At 30.2% G+C, this 16,862-nt stretch overlaps 1 protein-coding gene across 3 annotated transcripts in view; it reads right to left on the bottom strand.

Annotated features, from left to right (window-relative positions):
- Positions 1-1,283: 1,283 nt before the first annotated feature.
- LOC117167359 (alpha-tocopherol transfer protein-like) overlaps positions 1,284-16,862 on the bottom strand; it is a 25,652-nt gene continuing 10,073 nt past the window's right edge. For 2 of the 3 annotated variants that reach the window (XM_033352232.1, XM_033352233.1), the window contains 6 exons: positions 7,830-7,977; positions 7,468-7,627; positions 4,513-4,693; positions 4,122-4,307; positions 1,807-1,912; positions 1,515-1,675 (listed from right to left, as the gene is read on the bottom strand). In XM_033352232.1, the coding sequence (XP_033208123.1) occupies positions 1,515-1,675; positions 1,807-1,912; positions 4,122-4,307; positions 4,513-4,693; positions 7,468-7,627; positions 7,830-7,968 (933 nt within the window). In that variant the 5' untranslated portion in view covers positions 7,969-7,977. Of the gene's footprint in view, positions 1,676-1,806; positions 1,913-4,121; positions 4,308-4,512; positions 4,694-7,467; positions 7,628-7,829; positions 7,978-16,862 lie in introns of those variants that run through there. The other variant, XM_033352234.1, reaches the window with a different exon arrangement.

Raw genomic sequence — 16,862 nt, 5'->3', positions numbered from 1 at the left:
ATGATCTGAAACTATATAGTAAAATTTACAAAATAGCATAGTGCTCATTGTTATACTCTCTGATTCTTTTAGTGTAGCGACACAAAGAGGAAGATGGTTGTATAAATGAAGGAAATTAAATTTGTTTCTCAGGCAGGTCGTCTTTAAGCAAGTAAACAGAATTTTCTCTTAAGGAAGGCGAATTTCCTCAATGAACTTACAATTAGTGAAACATGGGAGGTCTTTAACACCCTTAGAGCAGTTTGCGCATGCTGGGTTTCTTGTGACGTCAGTCAACGAAAAATCAATCCACCCTATCCTGTATAGCGGAACTTGCTGTGCACTATTTTTTCTTCGTTGATGCATTGGTTTATTTAGCTCAATATTGTGATGTTGAAAGAATGTCCACTTTTCTCCGTGCTGCTTACATTCAAATTGCTCGATTACCGAAGAAAGCCTTTTGTTTTCCTTCCGCAATGAATGAATTTGAACGGAAGCAGCGAAGACACAATTTGACAGGTTGATTGATTCTTTCTTGAGTGATTACCATTTCACAAGATGCATATTTTAATACAATCTAATCCAAATAAATAAAAAATAAATGAGAAATTTATCATTAAATAATTTAATATGTCATCATTTATTAAGGAAGATTTTAATATTCGTTTAAATTTTGGTTTTAATAAATTGAATTTAAGTACACAATTATATGTGCTTTGACTTGTTGATAAATAAAAACAATATGTATTGTAGTTAGATAGAAATAAAGTAGTTTTTTAACCAAACACTTTTAAATAGCTATAAAATATAAACAAATATACAACATTGGAAGTTTCAAAAGGAAAACAGAGTATAGCTTTGAGTGCACCTAAACTATCTTGTTGCTCTTCTTATTGTTATCTTTTTTTCAGAAAAGCTTTCTGCCTTTTGACGTTTGAGGAGAAAAAAATGATGAAAACAGAAATAGGATAAATAAAAAGTTATAAAAATATTTTACATATCAAAAATAGATTCTACAATATATTTTCATTTTGTAATTTGTTTAATTAGTAAGTAAAATTCACAAAAAGAACATGTTTTCTTGCATTGATACTGCAGAATTCGCTTTTGCCGATTTTCGCAGTAAAATACTTAATAAATTTCACAGAAGCGTCGCTTCGATCACTTGAAAAATTCACAAAGATTCTTTATCTGCTTGAAATGTTTTCACTTTTGATTTTTTAAGGGGGAATAATATCTGATTTATTTATAACAAAATACTAATTATTTTTTATCAAAATTGAGGACACTTTATAATAAAACTATAAGTACATTCTAAAATTGAAATTAAAATACATGTTGGATAATTAAAACTTACAAATTCACAATTTTCATACAATAATAGACACCATTTTACAAAAGAAATAAAACTACAAAATACTGTCGACTATGTACGAAAATATTTCGGTAATGGTGGGTGATTTATACACCTCAGTGCTATAAAACGAAACTTATAAAAAAAAATTATTATTGGGTACTTTCGTATTGATATGATTTCAGTCGATATTCAATTTTCGAAAAGATCCTTGAATTCCGTCCAGTTCTTTTGCAAGTGCAGATTTGTGGTTTGGTATGCGACAATTTTCGTCAGTTCTGCTGATTTTTTCTTCTCGGAGGAACCAGTCTCTTTGTTTTTCAATTTTCTTGCGCCATGCATCTGAAATGAAAAATGGTTATTAATTATTAGTTAGCATATATTATAACATAGATTAAATGTTGTTAATACTTATAATTAGTAATAATCTATTTTTTATCATAAAATATGAAAACAATTTGATGGAAAAGTACCGTTTAATTCATCGAAAGTTCCAGCTTTGCCTCCCCATTCGTTTGGTAAAATTTCCTTATCTATGTAAGGATGCAGATCTTTACCGCCTCTAGTGTGAATCCGGAACTATAAAAAATGTATTAATTATCAATTTAATCGGATACAATCACGACAGAGACCATTTTAAAACTCAAAGTGTTTATAGTCATGATTTTACTTTTTGAAATCAAATTGGTAAATTCATATTTAACAATTAAAGTCAGTATTGAGATCTAAAAAGCCATAAGGAGCTTAAAAAGACTAAGCTTTTTGCCTCATACATAATACGTCGACAAGGATAAATTGTTTAATGTGATATTTTTACCACATAATCTAAAGAAAATTATACCCGCCGCAACAGAGAGCTTTTTCCGTAAAATGTTCTTGATGTTGTTTTTTTTTTAGACGAGGAGGGGAAAACAGTACACTTAATAATTTTTGCGCAATATCAAATTTTGTAATCTTTAAGTTACTTGAGGTTGAACCATTCGAAAAATTCATTTAACGCAATAATTATACTATTAAACAGTTCTTCTGCCTCCATCCACACTTTTATTCAAAAAAGGAGAAGCGCTTATTATATAAAAACTTATTTAATTCTAGTATTTATTTATCGAAATGAGGCGATTCAGTTTTGAGGTTGAAACTTCTATCCAAGAGCCTTTTAAAAGCAACATATACATTTTTTTAAACAAGCGTACCCAAACTCTTCGGAAAGGATTTAGAAATATATGACAAATCCAGTTTACAATTATTATTATTTATTATTTTATCATATATTTTCGAAAAATTATCATTCATATTTCATTATCATATTATATTTTCCTCCAAGCAAAGAAGACATGCTGCTTGCAGATTTTTATACGAATTGAAAATAGACTGGGTGGCTGCAGCCAATTATATAAAATAACCAGTGTTGCATTTTACTAGTGCAAAAAAAAACACTTAATTTTAAATTGCAAAAAAAAAAGACAAGAACATTTTTTGAAAAAAGCTCTCTATTCCGGCCGCTATATTTGCATTTATATTATCTTTTTAAAGTCTTACCATAAACAATTCATCCGTGTAAAACTATTACGTATGGGACGAAAACCCGAGATGCTGTAATATTTATCTGAATTCTACTTGCCCGACCTTTCTCATTTGTGGTAACTCGGTCTATACGATATAATATATCAAATTAAAAGTTTGGGACATTAATTAAAAGGCACTGCGGAATATGTATCTACTCTTAAAATTTTCTAAATTCAACAAATAATCCTTCAATAATTTTGTTCCCAATTGCCTTTTATATTTGAAAAAGTTAAGAAGTACATACACTATTCTTGTGTTTTTTATTTCATTTTCCAAACTTTTAGCTCGATATCTCATTTCGTATGCACTGTAGGTAGAGGTAGATCCCTAAGAAAATGTCGGTAAGTTAGGAATGGAATTAGTGTTGTATATCCTTAAGGGCATTTGACACGTATCCAATTCCTACTTTACTGACCTTTTTTTATGGGTCATACCAATTCCACATGAAATAATATATCAAACTGAAAGTTTGGCAAAATATAGAGAAGGAAGTAAGGTACGTTGATGTACTAATAAATGTTCACTGCTTAAAAAAATTCAAAATTTACATATACTTTTTTGTAATTGTAAAAATGTATCAGTTTATGAACATTCCTTAGTCATTTTTTCATTTTTCAAAACTTTTAGTTTGACATCTCATATTACCTAGAATTGGCATGATCCCATGGACATAGGAAATAAAGGACTAGGCATGCCATTGCGGGGGTGATGCAATGAGGGGGGAGGTCCGCCACCTTTTGATGTCCCGCGACAAACATGGCAGCGCCCACATGTTTATATTTTCATGCACAGTTTGTCGGCAAAAATGCTCGTGCGCATAATCAAATGGCACATCCTAAGATGGCGGCTCTCCCCACCCATGGAATTCTCCCCTCTCCCGTGGATTCAACCCCGCTCGCCCAAGTTAGAATGGCATGCCTAGTCCCGTGTTTCCTATGTCCATGGCATGATCCACATAAAAATGTTGGTAAGGTAGGAATCGGATAAGAGTCACATGTCCTTAAATTCAAAAACCCAATTTAAAAATATTGACTATTTTAATTGAAGGTATAAATTCCTCTTACGGCGGATTTTTATGAATCTTCGAAATTTTGAAAATCTAAACATGAAAGCCATGAAATCGAAAAATTTTAATTTGAAATCAAATTCGATAATTAAAATTGAGTATAAATCTGAAAAATCATAATTTTGTATTTTGTATTCAATTACATTTTTTGCTCACCTTCTGAATTAGTTTTTCCTTGAGCAATGGATAAAAAATATTGAGTACATTTCCAATGAAAGATGGAGCGTTCAAATAGTGAACCCTATGTAAACGGAAAGGCATGCTATCCTGTGTCGCTAGCATAGCTCTTCGCACGATTGTCTGTGTTGGACTACATTTTGCAAAATGCCCAGCTGTAAAACCCTAAAAAAATTTCAATTCATATAAATTTTTATCCTAAAAAAAACATCAAATCAAATAATGAAAATTGAAAATCGGGTATACATTTTTGGTATAAATGTTTTAAAAATGAAGTAGAGAATATTATTGATAATAAATTTCATAATAATAAACAATAAATAATATAATTATAGGTAACATATCATATACATTTTTTAAAAATATTTACCTCCAAATCAAGTACCATAATGTTTGATAGAGAAGCTTCTTCCGACAAACGAACATCCATCACCATTAAAATTCTTCTGGTGATGGCCTGAAGAGAAAATCTTTCCAAAGCTTTATCTTTCAGTCGTAATATTGTAACTCGATGACCTTCTATCGTTAATGACGGCAGCAAAAAATAATACCTAAAAATATATTTTTAAGTAATGGTAAATTTAGTTTTTAATTGAAATAAATTCGTGCCTTGATAGTTTTAACTTTTAAGTAAGGGATTGTCTTCACGAGGGTGGTTCAAAAAACTTTGTTCAGCTCGAGGGCAAGGCTCCCCCTTATTTTATGAGCTTTATGGAAATAGAAATTACATTTTTTTCAAATTTGTAAACATCAAGATATGTCTCCGGGCTTTTGAAATTATCATGGCATTTTAAATGGGAAAAGCGCAGTGTTAGGAAAAATGAAAAAAGAACTCTTTTTTATTAACTTTTTATAAAACGAATTTCTGTCACTTCTTAAGAGATATGCAAGTAATTGTTTTCACCCCAAAACTTTTAACTTTGGCACCCCAAATACTTTGGGTTGCGTCCAGAAAATGCCCCGAAAATTCAAAATAACATAGGTTTATTTAAAATTCATACTAAAGACAGGCTTTCTCAACATTCATGCAGCCTCTAAGCGCGCTGCCATTTACTTTACCCTGATACACTTGTTCCGTAAGTCGTTCATTTGGCATTCTCTCAACATGCCCAAACCATCTTAACCGATTTCTTTCTCATGTTTCTATTAGTTTCTTTTTTGCAAACATTCTTTAAGAATTATCTCGTTACTTACTTTGTCCATCAGAGTTTTCAAGCATATTACACGCAAGAATCTCATGCCAATTGCGTTAATTTTACTCTTATCTTTGTCTTGATACGTCCATGTCTCGCTACCGTATAGAACACTTGGTACAAATATAGAGTTATGCATTGCCATTTTAGGTTTATTTGATATATTTTTACTTCTGATAAGGGGCCCTGCTCTACCAATAACCTTCTTATCTTCGTTTATGCGTCTATCTAATTCCTCATCTATCTTCCCGTCCCTAGTGAATAAGCTAACAAGGTATATGAACTTATCCATTTGCTCAATTCTCTCATCATTTAATATAATATTGCATAGTGTTTTTTAAACTTTTTTTTTAAACCACCATAGTTTGTATTTTATTTTCGTTAATTTTGAGACCCATGCTCTTCATGCTTGCTTTCAGTTTATTCAACATTCTTTGCAAGTCTTCGATTGACTCTGCCATAACAACCTTATCATCTGCGAACGCTAACCCACGTACCCTTACTGTTTCTAGATCCACTATTCTTCGTCGAAAAGAGCCATTCTTAAACACTTGTCCATGAATAATATAAATAACGATGAAGACATAATGCATCCTTGTCTAACTCCTTGAATAATATAAAAACATTCACTCAACTTCCCATTTACCCTTACACTCGCTTTGCTATCTGTATATATTGTTTTTATAGCTAGTAGGAGCCATCCATTGACTCCGTACTCTTTCAGGACTTCCCAAATCTTTTCTTCTGTTATTGTCATTACCGTACGAATAAGTATTTTTTAGTATATTTTACTTACGGTAATTAATAAGCTGATCCCTCTATAATTATTGCATTTATCAGACATTCTTCCTATAACCGCGGTGCCACACAATTAATTCCAGCACAGTAAACCCCAGGAATAAATTTTATCTTTCAAAAAGATAAAAACGTTGCATCACGTTTATCTAACGGAAGATAACATTTATCTGAAAAAAGATAAAATTTATCTGAAAAAGATCAAGTTTATCTGACGTAAATATTTTTCTGACATAGGTTATATGTCAGATGGCTGCGTCTATTTTCACAGAAAAAATATCCTTCATAAATGAGTTAGAACATTCAGCCAACTTTAGTCTCTTACTTTTGTTAAACAAATCTTGAGTTTTCTATCGATCCTGATGTAGACTTCAAAAATTGTAAACAAACACTATTTGGTATAAAGTAACCAAAGGGCAGACTGTGTATTCAGTAAGTGTACGTGAGTGATTTTTGGGCTTAAAATTTGTGAAATAAAGTGAAAATATTTAAAATTAAATACCGTGTGGGTTTTTAAATTTGTCAAGGAAATTTTTTCTGTGAAAATAGACGCAGCCGTCTGACATATAACCTATGTCAAAAAAATATTTACGTCAGATAAACTTTATCCTTTTTTCAGATAAATTTGATCTTTTTCAGATAAATTTTATCTTTTTCAGATAAATTTTATCTTTCGTTAGATATACGTGATGCAACGTTTTTATCTTTTTGAAGGATAAAATTTATTCCTGGGGCTTACTGTGAGAAAATACGATACTTTCTTGATATGAAATTAGAACAAAGAATGAAAAAATATAATTCTTAAAATTCATTTGCTGTGTCATCAATCCCAAAAAATACTAATTTATCACGCATTACAGGGAAAATCATAATTGTTTGAACAAGTTAATTCTTTTAAATACCTGCAAACTTGTGTATTATAGATTGAAAAAATTTGTATTGAGATAATTACTATAAAAAATCCTGTATTTATCATGAATTTTACATAAAACTGCTATTTTGTATTTCTCGGTTCATTTCCCGGGCAAATTAGACATGGTTTGAAGCGTAAAATTAAAAATATATGGCATTAAAATTATTCCTTGAACATTTCCTAAGTTCCTAAAACTGAGCTTTTCCTATTTAAAATCCCATGTTAATTTCAAAAACCTGGCAATGTATCTTTGAAACACCCTAGTCTTCACGTACCGAAAAAATGCTATTGGTACCGAATTCGTACCACCACTCGTGTTGAAATATCTGCACACTTAGTAACTGTCATAGTTTTAAATAAGTAAAAAAATTACGGGACGAATTTTTTTATAAACAAAATTGATATTAAATTTAAAAATATTTACACAGCATCACATGATTCTTGTATATCTCCTGCCATTGGATCCCTAGCAGCGAAAAATTCTGGCAAAGCTGTACGAGCACTGTAATATCTTTCGAGTATTAATTTGCACCTTTCTATGCTGTTTTTACATCCAAATAAAAAATTCAGTAGTCTTTTGTCATCTAAAATGAGAATAAAAATTTAATATTTATTAACGAACAAAATCATAGTTAGTTCAAATTAATTGCTATAAAATAATAAATTCAGAGAAACAATATAGTCTTACAATTTCGAATGGTAGTGGAATATAAAAAGTATTGAAAATTAATTCATTAGAGAAATATTGATGATAAATTAATTAAAATATTAGTAATAATCATTGACCCATGTGTTTTGGCAAATGAGGCTGTTTAGCCAGCCATTCTCTTATGGCAATTAAATCTCGTTTTCTCATCTCCGGATCAGGTGGAAGTTCATCATCTATGCATTTCTGTTGTTCTACTGTTGGCGGAAGAAGTGCCATTTTACAAAACTGAAATTTAAAAATGGACTACTTTACTATTTTATTTTTTACTTACCAGACAAATTAGTTTAAAGCAAAATACGATGAAAAAGAAATTTTTAAATGCACTTTTTAGTTAAATTGATGAAAATAGATGTTAGTTGATTTTAAAGATTGGACTTTAGTGCCATTAATAAAAAATTATTTGAATATAATCTTAAATGTAGTTAACATGCGAAATGTAATAATAACAGAGCATCAAGATTATTGAGGCCATGTGCCATTTACTATCTATTTATTCTCAGAAAAAGAAAGATCCTTCTTTTAGTTATTTGCTATTTAGAAATAATGGCGAAGAATATTATATTTAAAAAATCAACGAAAAGTTATTTGGTTGATGTTATCTATCTATTTGAAGTTTATCTATTGACTCGTCGTCTTCTTCTAAACATAAGCGATCATATGCTTGTAGTTCCCTGGAATTTTTTCCAAATCACTCGTAATACTTTTGTAATTATTCTCGAAAAAAGTGATAAAATGTTTTTGAATGATCACATCGAGTTGGATAATTCTTTCTCAAAATTTACAAATTGTTGATGAAAATCCATCTATGAAAACGTCTATTGGATGAGTTTTTCTTATATCCGAGATTCACTACTGATGAATAATATAATAAATTATTATACATATTACATATTATTATTCATTATTATTCGTGACTTTTTTAAAGATACATTTCTTAGGTTAAGATAACTTTGATCAATCCACTTCGTCACTACTTTAATCCAGCACGTAACTAACAAAATAATCGCTCCTTTTTCCGATAATAAATACACCATTGATATTCTGCCATACTTTGTTATTGAAATTCTTTAATGATGATTTGTATTATGACAGCAATACATCTTGTACATTCAGTATTCGCAATAGCAGACGATAAGTGAATCTTTTCTGAACAGGTACAGTTATTGTTAAACATTCTGATAACTCACGTCCGCACGAAATGAGATGTCAAGTTGAATGTTTGGGAAATGTAATAAATGAAAAAAGAAGGTTCCTTAGTATTAATAACTGAAAAAAACTGTTTTTATAAAAATAATCATTCTTCCGATCATCAAATTTAGGACCATAGAAATTTTCTTGTGGGCTCCTAATTTAATATCCTTAATATTGATCTATAACGGGAAAAAATTGCAGTAAGGAATGAATACGAAGAATTGTACATGATTTTAAAAATGTCCTAAATTTTGATAATTACAAAAAAAAATTATTTATGAAAAAATTGTTTGGGGGCGTTCAAAAACTACGTTACGCGATTTTGGAAACTTTTTTCATCCCTTCCCGTCTTCGTCACAGATCATCAGAAAAAGCTTGAACCTCATAGGGTGAAGTCAAATATACATATTTGACGAAATATAATTTTTTTACGAAAATAGGACAATAGTAGGGGATTAAATTCTTTCGAAAAAAATTAACGCACATCAATTATATTGAACTCAATATGAGACATTTAGAATTTCAAGTTAAAATATATTGCACTTTTAATGAAATAGTTGAATTTTAAACTAAAAAAGTTTAGTTTCTACCAAAATAGATGAATCTTTAACAAAAGAATTTTATTTTCGACCTAAACACTGGAAAATTCTAGAACCAAATACTTGATAATCAAAAAAGACGAATTCTTCTGAACGTAGTAAAATTTTTAGCTTATAAAGACGAGTTTTCAATCAAATGGTCGAATTATCAAGCAAAAAGGAATTGACTTCAACCAGGAAAGATTTTGCAGCCGAGAAAAGAAATTGAACCAAATTTGTTTAAGTTTATGCGCAAAAGACGAATTTACCACAAAACAGTTGAAAATTCTACCAGAAAATATTAATTTTCAACATGAAGCTAGTTTCAACCCAATGCACTTGCATTTTAGAATAATATCGATCAATTTTTAACAAAAATTGGAATAGTTCAATTTTCCGTTAAACAAATTTATTTTTAACAAAAAAAAAACAAACTGACAACAAAATACATACATTTTCAACACAATTGTTGAATTTCGACTGAAAACGATCCATTTTCAACAAAAAATGGTAGTTCTTAATTTTCAGTTTAAAATTTTTATTTTCAACCTAAACAAATTTCAAACAAGCAGATGGATCTTTATCTTATAAAATTAATTTTTAACAAATCACTTTTAACTTTCAACCAAGCAGTTAAATTTTAAATTCAGAACATTAATTCTATATTTATAAATACGAATTTACAACAAAATACATAAATTTTCATCTAAATTGTTATATTTTTAACTAAAAACGATCAATTATCTTCAAAGAATAAAGGTGTTCTATTGTAATTAAAAAAATTCTTTTTCTTCCTGAAAGAAACGCAGTTTCGACAACAAAGTTCAATCTTCAATCCACTAGTAGAATTTGTAACCCAAAGGGATAAATTTGATGCCAAAAAAATAATATTAGACGTTTCAATTGAAAATAATTTTTTAATTAGTTTTTCAATTTTTTTTATAAATAAACAAATATGAGGAAAAAATGGCTTTTTTCTATTTGACGCTCTCGGTGCTCATTGATAACGGGAAAATTGTTGAAATCGCCTAATTTGCATAGAGTAACATTAGTTAAAGATGTTCCAATATTATACAATAAACAAACGAAAATTTGATAAACAAATCATTTGTTGAAAAAATGTTTTCTACGATTTTCCATAATTATACGTTTTTTCAAGTTATATTGCAAGACATTTGAATGAAAACAATATTATATTTAAAAAACGTCTCTTAAGAATATAATTTTTTATATTATAAACATTTTATACATTCTAGTTGAAAGTGGAGCGTATATGTACATTGACACGCTTTCAGGGCAACATTTGGTCGGATTTGACCCACGTCCGGAAATACGATTTTCTTTTCATTTCTCTAGAAAATAGCTTTGAAAATATGATGACCCACTTCCGGACATAGGATTTTGAATTTTTTTCTTCTTTTATTCTTTAGACAATAGCTTTGAAAATATGATATTTAAAAATGTCACATTTGATTAATTCTATTCGAAAATGGACCGTATATATGCATTGACACGATTTCAGGGCAACATTTGGTCGGATTTCATTCACGTCGGGACATACGATTTTTTCTTTTCATTTCTCTAGAAAATAGCTTTGTAAATATGACATCTAAAAATCTCATATTTTATAATTTCTATTTGAAAGTGGACCGTATATGTGCACTGATACAAAATCAGGGCAGCATTTGGTCGGATTTGACCAAAAACAGTTTTTGAAAATCTACCCGCTTCGCGGTCGCATTCTCGTCGCGCTTTGCGCGCGCGGCTCGCTGCGTTCGCAAGTTTGAACGCGACTGTTGGTTCTTGCGCTTCACGCTCGATAATATATTTATCTCGCACTTTGCGCTCAATAATGTATTTACCTCGCGCTTCGAGCTCGATATTATGTTTACCTCGCGCTACTCGCTCGATCATTTTGTACAAACTTTTTAAAACTAAAGGTGAAAGTATATCGACAACAGTAATTTGGTGATTGTGAATTATCCTCTGTTAAAGCTCCTTCGGCTTTAACGAACACATTCTCATCACGTATCTCGTGCTTCGCACTCGAGTTTACCCCTGAAATTTTATATTATTCCCATAAATGTATATTATTACAATTCGTAACTTGCATTGGTATTAAAACAGACGAAATTTCCTTGCCCCGTTTAAAAAAATGCTCAATCTTTTTAAAAAATTTGGTTATCCATTTAGAAATCAAGCTTTTTATTCTCTTGTCATCTTTTCATATACTCCGTTAATTGACTAAAATGTTCATTTTCGTGTTTTTTTGGAGTTTTGTTAATACTATAAATAACTCTAATAATTTTTAATTTTATGAAAAAAGTCATTAGATAAATTGTTCGAATTTTTAAATACTATGAATAACCGTATAGAGAATTCTTGAATTTCGAAAAAATGGTCTCAAAAATATTCAAAAGGCGCTCACTTTTTGAATTTTTATCCATAATGGCTGGCTAACGAACTTAACCTTTAGTTTAGGACACTTGAAGAGTGTACTAGAGGCCAATCTAATAGAATTATTTTTTCAAAAGTTATCATGCTGACAGACAGACAGGCATAAATACATATAGGCAGACCGCCAGACACATTCGTAAAAACCTAGTTTTCGGATTTAGGGGGTCTCAAAACGTGGACATTTGACCAACACTGGGGGCGGATTGTTAAATATTACAAATGTCTAATACCTTCTCTGATGAGAAAGTAAAAAAACTATTTATAAAAAATGTTTTGCTCTACCTTCGGTGAAAAAATGTGATCTATTTATTTTGGCTTAGCTTGTGTCGTGCGTCTAAAAATTGAATTTTTGTATTTTCAATGTTTTTTTATAAATAAAACAAAAACTACGTGTCCTATAATAAAGTGATTAATAAGAAATTTGTAGATATTTTTTGGATGCCCAATGTTTGTCTTATCATTTTTTTCCCATCTTGCATAGTTTTATCGCAAAATGCAATTTTTAATTTTCAATTAGATTTCGTGCGGTCAAAATTGGAATTTTTTTGAAAAAATTCAAAAAGTTAATATGATAATCTTGTAGGGCTAACGAAAAGTAACATTTTTCTTTTGAAGTACTATGAACAACCGTACAGAGAATTTTTGAATTTTGTATAAAGTGGCCCCAAAAATATTGAAAATGTGCCCACTTTTTGAATTTGTATCCAAAATGGCTGGCTAACGAACGTGACCTTCAGTTTAGGATACTAAACGAGTGTGCCAAAGGGCAATCTGATAGATTCATTTTTTCAAAATTTATCTTGTTCACACGCAGGCATACAGGCATACATGACAGATATACAGACAGGCACATTCGTAAAAACCTGTTTTTCGGATTCAGGGGGTCTCAAAACGTAAACATTTGACAAAAACTAGGGGGGGGGGCAAATTTTACAAATATCTAATACCTTATCTGATGAGAATGTTAAAATAATTATTAAAAAAAAATGTGTGTGAAACCGTCTATGTCAGACGTCTCGAACTTCAGGCCCATCAGTAATCAGGGATTTTTCCGCAGAAAATTTCGTTTTTTTCTGTCAATTTTTTTTTAAATTGGGAACTTTATGATAATTTTAACAAAACTCACAATTTGTGGATTAATCTTATGATTTTTTAAACAAATTTAAAAACAAATGCATTATTCGGGCATTTTTTGGCAGAAAAATTCGGTTATTTTAATGCCAGTCTTTTCAGCTGGGAACTTCATGACAATTTCAGCAACATTTATAATAAGTTGATAAACTTTATGATTTACTGAAACAAATTTATTGAACAAATGCATTATTGAGGCATTTTTCTATAGAAAAATTCGTTTTTTTTCTATGTCAATTTTTTAAATTAGGAAGTTCATGATAACTTCAGAAAAATTTATAATTTTTTGATCAATTTTATGATTTTTTCAAACAAATTTAATTAAAAAATGCATTAATCACGCATTTGTCGAGATCTTGATTTGACCTCTGAAATTACTGGTGATAGCAAGAAGTTGATTAATAATTTCAGCATGATTTTGCAAGCAATGGATCAGGAGGGGTGATTGATACTGTTAAATTTGAACACTATTGCCGAAAAATAGCGTAGCTTTACATTACCTTCTAAAGTTTGTATTATATACCATCCACGGTTCACAAAATGCTTCTTCGCGGTGTCAAAATTATCGAATAATTTTTTCTTCCTATTGGAGAATTAACAGAGGAAGCTCAAGAAGCGACTCATAAAATCTTTAAACAGATCGGAGAATTCAACACTCGAAAATGTAGCAGAGATGCTACTAATACAGATATCGGGCGCAAAATGTTCATTTCCACTGATCCAAAAATAGCATATCATACACAAAAGTGGAAGAAAAAGGTGATTCTACTCGATCCTGAAGCCTTATTAAAAGAATGAAAGTAATGAGAAACTTAAACTGAAAGGACTGAGATTGAAAAAAAACCTTTGCGCCGACAAATACCCAAATAATGTATATGTTTATTAAATTTGTTTAAAAAATCATAGAATTTATCAACTAAGTATAATTGGTAATGAAATTTTCATTAGCTTCCCAATTAAAAAAGACTGACATCGAAAAAAAAGAATTCTTCCATCGACAGATGTCCGAATAATGCATTTGTTTATTCAATTTTTTTGGAACAAAAATATATAACTTATCAACCAATTATGAATTTTGCTGAAATCATCATGAAGTTCCAATTAAAAAGACTTGCATCGAAAAAAAAAACGATTTTTTCCGTCCACATATGCCCGAATAATGCATTTGTTTGTTAAATTTGTTTGAAAGAATCATAAAATTTATCAACTTATCATGAATGTTGCTAAATTAATTATGAAGATTCCAATTAAAAGTCGGACATCGAAAAAACCGCATTTTTCTGTACACAAATGCCAGATTAATGCATTTTTAAATTAAATTTGTTTAAAAAATCATAAAATTAATCAAAAATTTTTGAATGTTGCTGAAGTTATCGTTAAGTTCCTAATTTAAAAAGTTGACATAGAAAATAACTAATTTTTCTGTCGACAAATGCCTGATTGCTACCTTAGTTCATTAAATTTGTTTCTAATATAAACAATTATAATCTTAAAAGAACTTTTTTTATAGTAATATTGTCTCCATTCCAATTTCTTGCAATATAACTTATATAATATTGGAACATCTTTAACTAGTTTTACTCTATGCAACTTAGGCGATTTCAACAATTTTCCTGTAATTGACGAGCACCGGGACCGACAAATAGAAAAAATGGCCATTTTTGTCATCAAATTTGTTTATTTATAAAAAAAATGAAAACCTAATTTAAAAATCATGCTCGACAACTCTATTACAAATTTTTGTGTCCAAATCGGTGAATATTTGTGGTTTGTACGTTATTTTGAACCAAAATAGTCATTTTTTCCCACTGTGCGGCGGTCGCTTAGGCTTGAACAAACACAAGCGTTTTCTACAAAACGGCACTCTATCTGGGTAAGTCCTTACCTCCTCCAGTCCCAAAACCGGCACAGTCTCATAGTTTCACTGTAGTTGGATTTTCTTATTAGGTTCTTTCAATTCAATTTTCATTTAAGCGAAAAAATCGAAGGATGGGAAGTTTCACGAATACGGGGGGAAAGAGAGGAATTTTCTAGAGAATAAGGAGCAAAAAGGAAATGACTGAGTAGAGTATGAAGTATATGTTCACGTGTGATATGATATCACTAATTCTCTTTTTTTTCAAGTTCTTTAAGAAAATTGTATTGAAATTTATATTATCGATGTGTAATCTCACATTATCCGTTATACTACTGAAAATCCTCAAATGGGGTCCTATGTGAAAACCCATGTGGGGAACCACATGGGAATCTATATGAGATGCTGAATCGATTTCTGTATATGGAAGCCTGTGAATTACTTCTGCATGAAATCCTGTATAAGATTTTAATTTTTGAAATAAAATTTTTTTAGAAAATATTACCCTCATACTGGGAAATATTTAAGGACCAGAAAATCTACTTCGCATATATATATATATATATAGCTATTAAATAGGCAGCTACTGTATACGCAACTACTCCATATAGGTTCCCATTTAGGTTCTCATACAGGTTTTCTTAAGGGTTCCCACATGGGTTCCTATCCCGTTTCGTGTCCCAAGTTGCCCATACGATTTTATATAAAAAATCGATACAGATTCTCACATGGGCGCCCATATGGGTTTCTATGCAGGGCCTCAAGTCGAAATTTTTAGAAGGGAAATTCTACTCGATATCTCATTTCGTTTGTACATGAATCATTGCAAAAAATGTCGGTAAGGTATGTTAGAATTTGGGTGAGTGATAGTGAATGGATTTAAAAAATACCTAGTTGCAGAATTTAAAAAATAATGAATCGATTTTATATTTTTTGAGGAATACTTGAAATTAAATACATTCTTATCGTTGTTTATATATACTGCAACATATAAATTTATCATTTACAAAAATTATAATTCATCCTGTAAGGCTCACAGTTGTGTAAATATACATCTTTCTGAAAATAAAATTTTCACAAGGTTCATTTGTGCACTAATCAAGTCACTACATTGAATATCAAATATTGACATGTATTACACAAGAACTATGGTCGCACCCTCCTATTTGTTGAGGAGTGGAATATGAGTTCTTTGAGATCTTGATAATAATTCATAGTGCAAAATACAAACCTGCACGTTTCTCAAGATTCCCGTATTTTGTTATGTATTTATATATAATATTAAAATAAAAATGTGTCATTTTAGTTCTTCTAACAATTAAATATGATACATGAAAAGAAATAACTTGATAATATTTACGATCCTCATTTCTTTTTTTCAATTACATGTTTAAAAATAGTACATTGATTTGGACAACATTTAGTTTGAATTATAAATTTATGCATTACTAATTCAAATTTAAAATGACATACAATGAAATAAATATTTTTAACTTCAGTAACTAACTATTTAATTGCGATGTTGAACACGATGCGTTGGAAAACTCAATTGAAAAAGTCTGTGTAACTGAGGTTAGGGATATAATTAAGAACTTGAAAAACGGTAAGGCTGCCGGGGTAGACGGTATTAATGCTGAAATGCTTAAACACGGTGGCGAGTACATACCACATAGAGTTTGCGAATTGATAAATTTATGTTTCGAGATGGGAGACGTCCCAAACGATTGGAAAGAAGCGATTATAGAGCCAATATACAAGAGAAAGGGAGATAAAAGCGAGTGCAATAATTACAGAGAGATTAGCTTATTAAGCACCGTAAGTAAAATATATTCAAAAATACTTATTTGTAGGGTAATGAAAATAACAGAAACAAAGATTTGGGAAGTCCAAAGTGGGTT

The sequence above is a fragment of the Belonocnema kinseyi genome, chromosome 2, assembly GCF_010883055.1.
Source record: "Belonocnema kinseyi isolate 2016_QV_RU_SX_M_011 chromosome 2, B_treatae_v1, whole genome shotgun sequence".
Classification (NCBI taxonomy): Eukaryota; Metazoa; Arthropoda; class Insecta; order Hymenoptera; family Cynipidae; genus Belonocnema; species Belonocnema kinseyi.
This window is presented reverse-complemented; position numbering and strand designations above follow the sequence as displayed.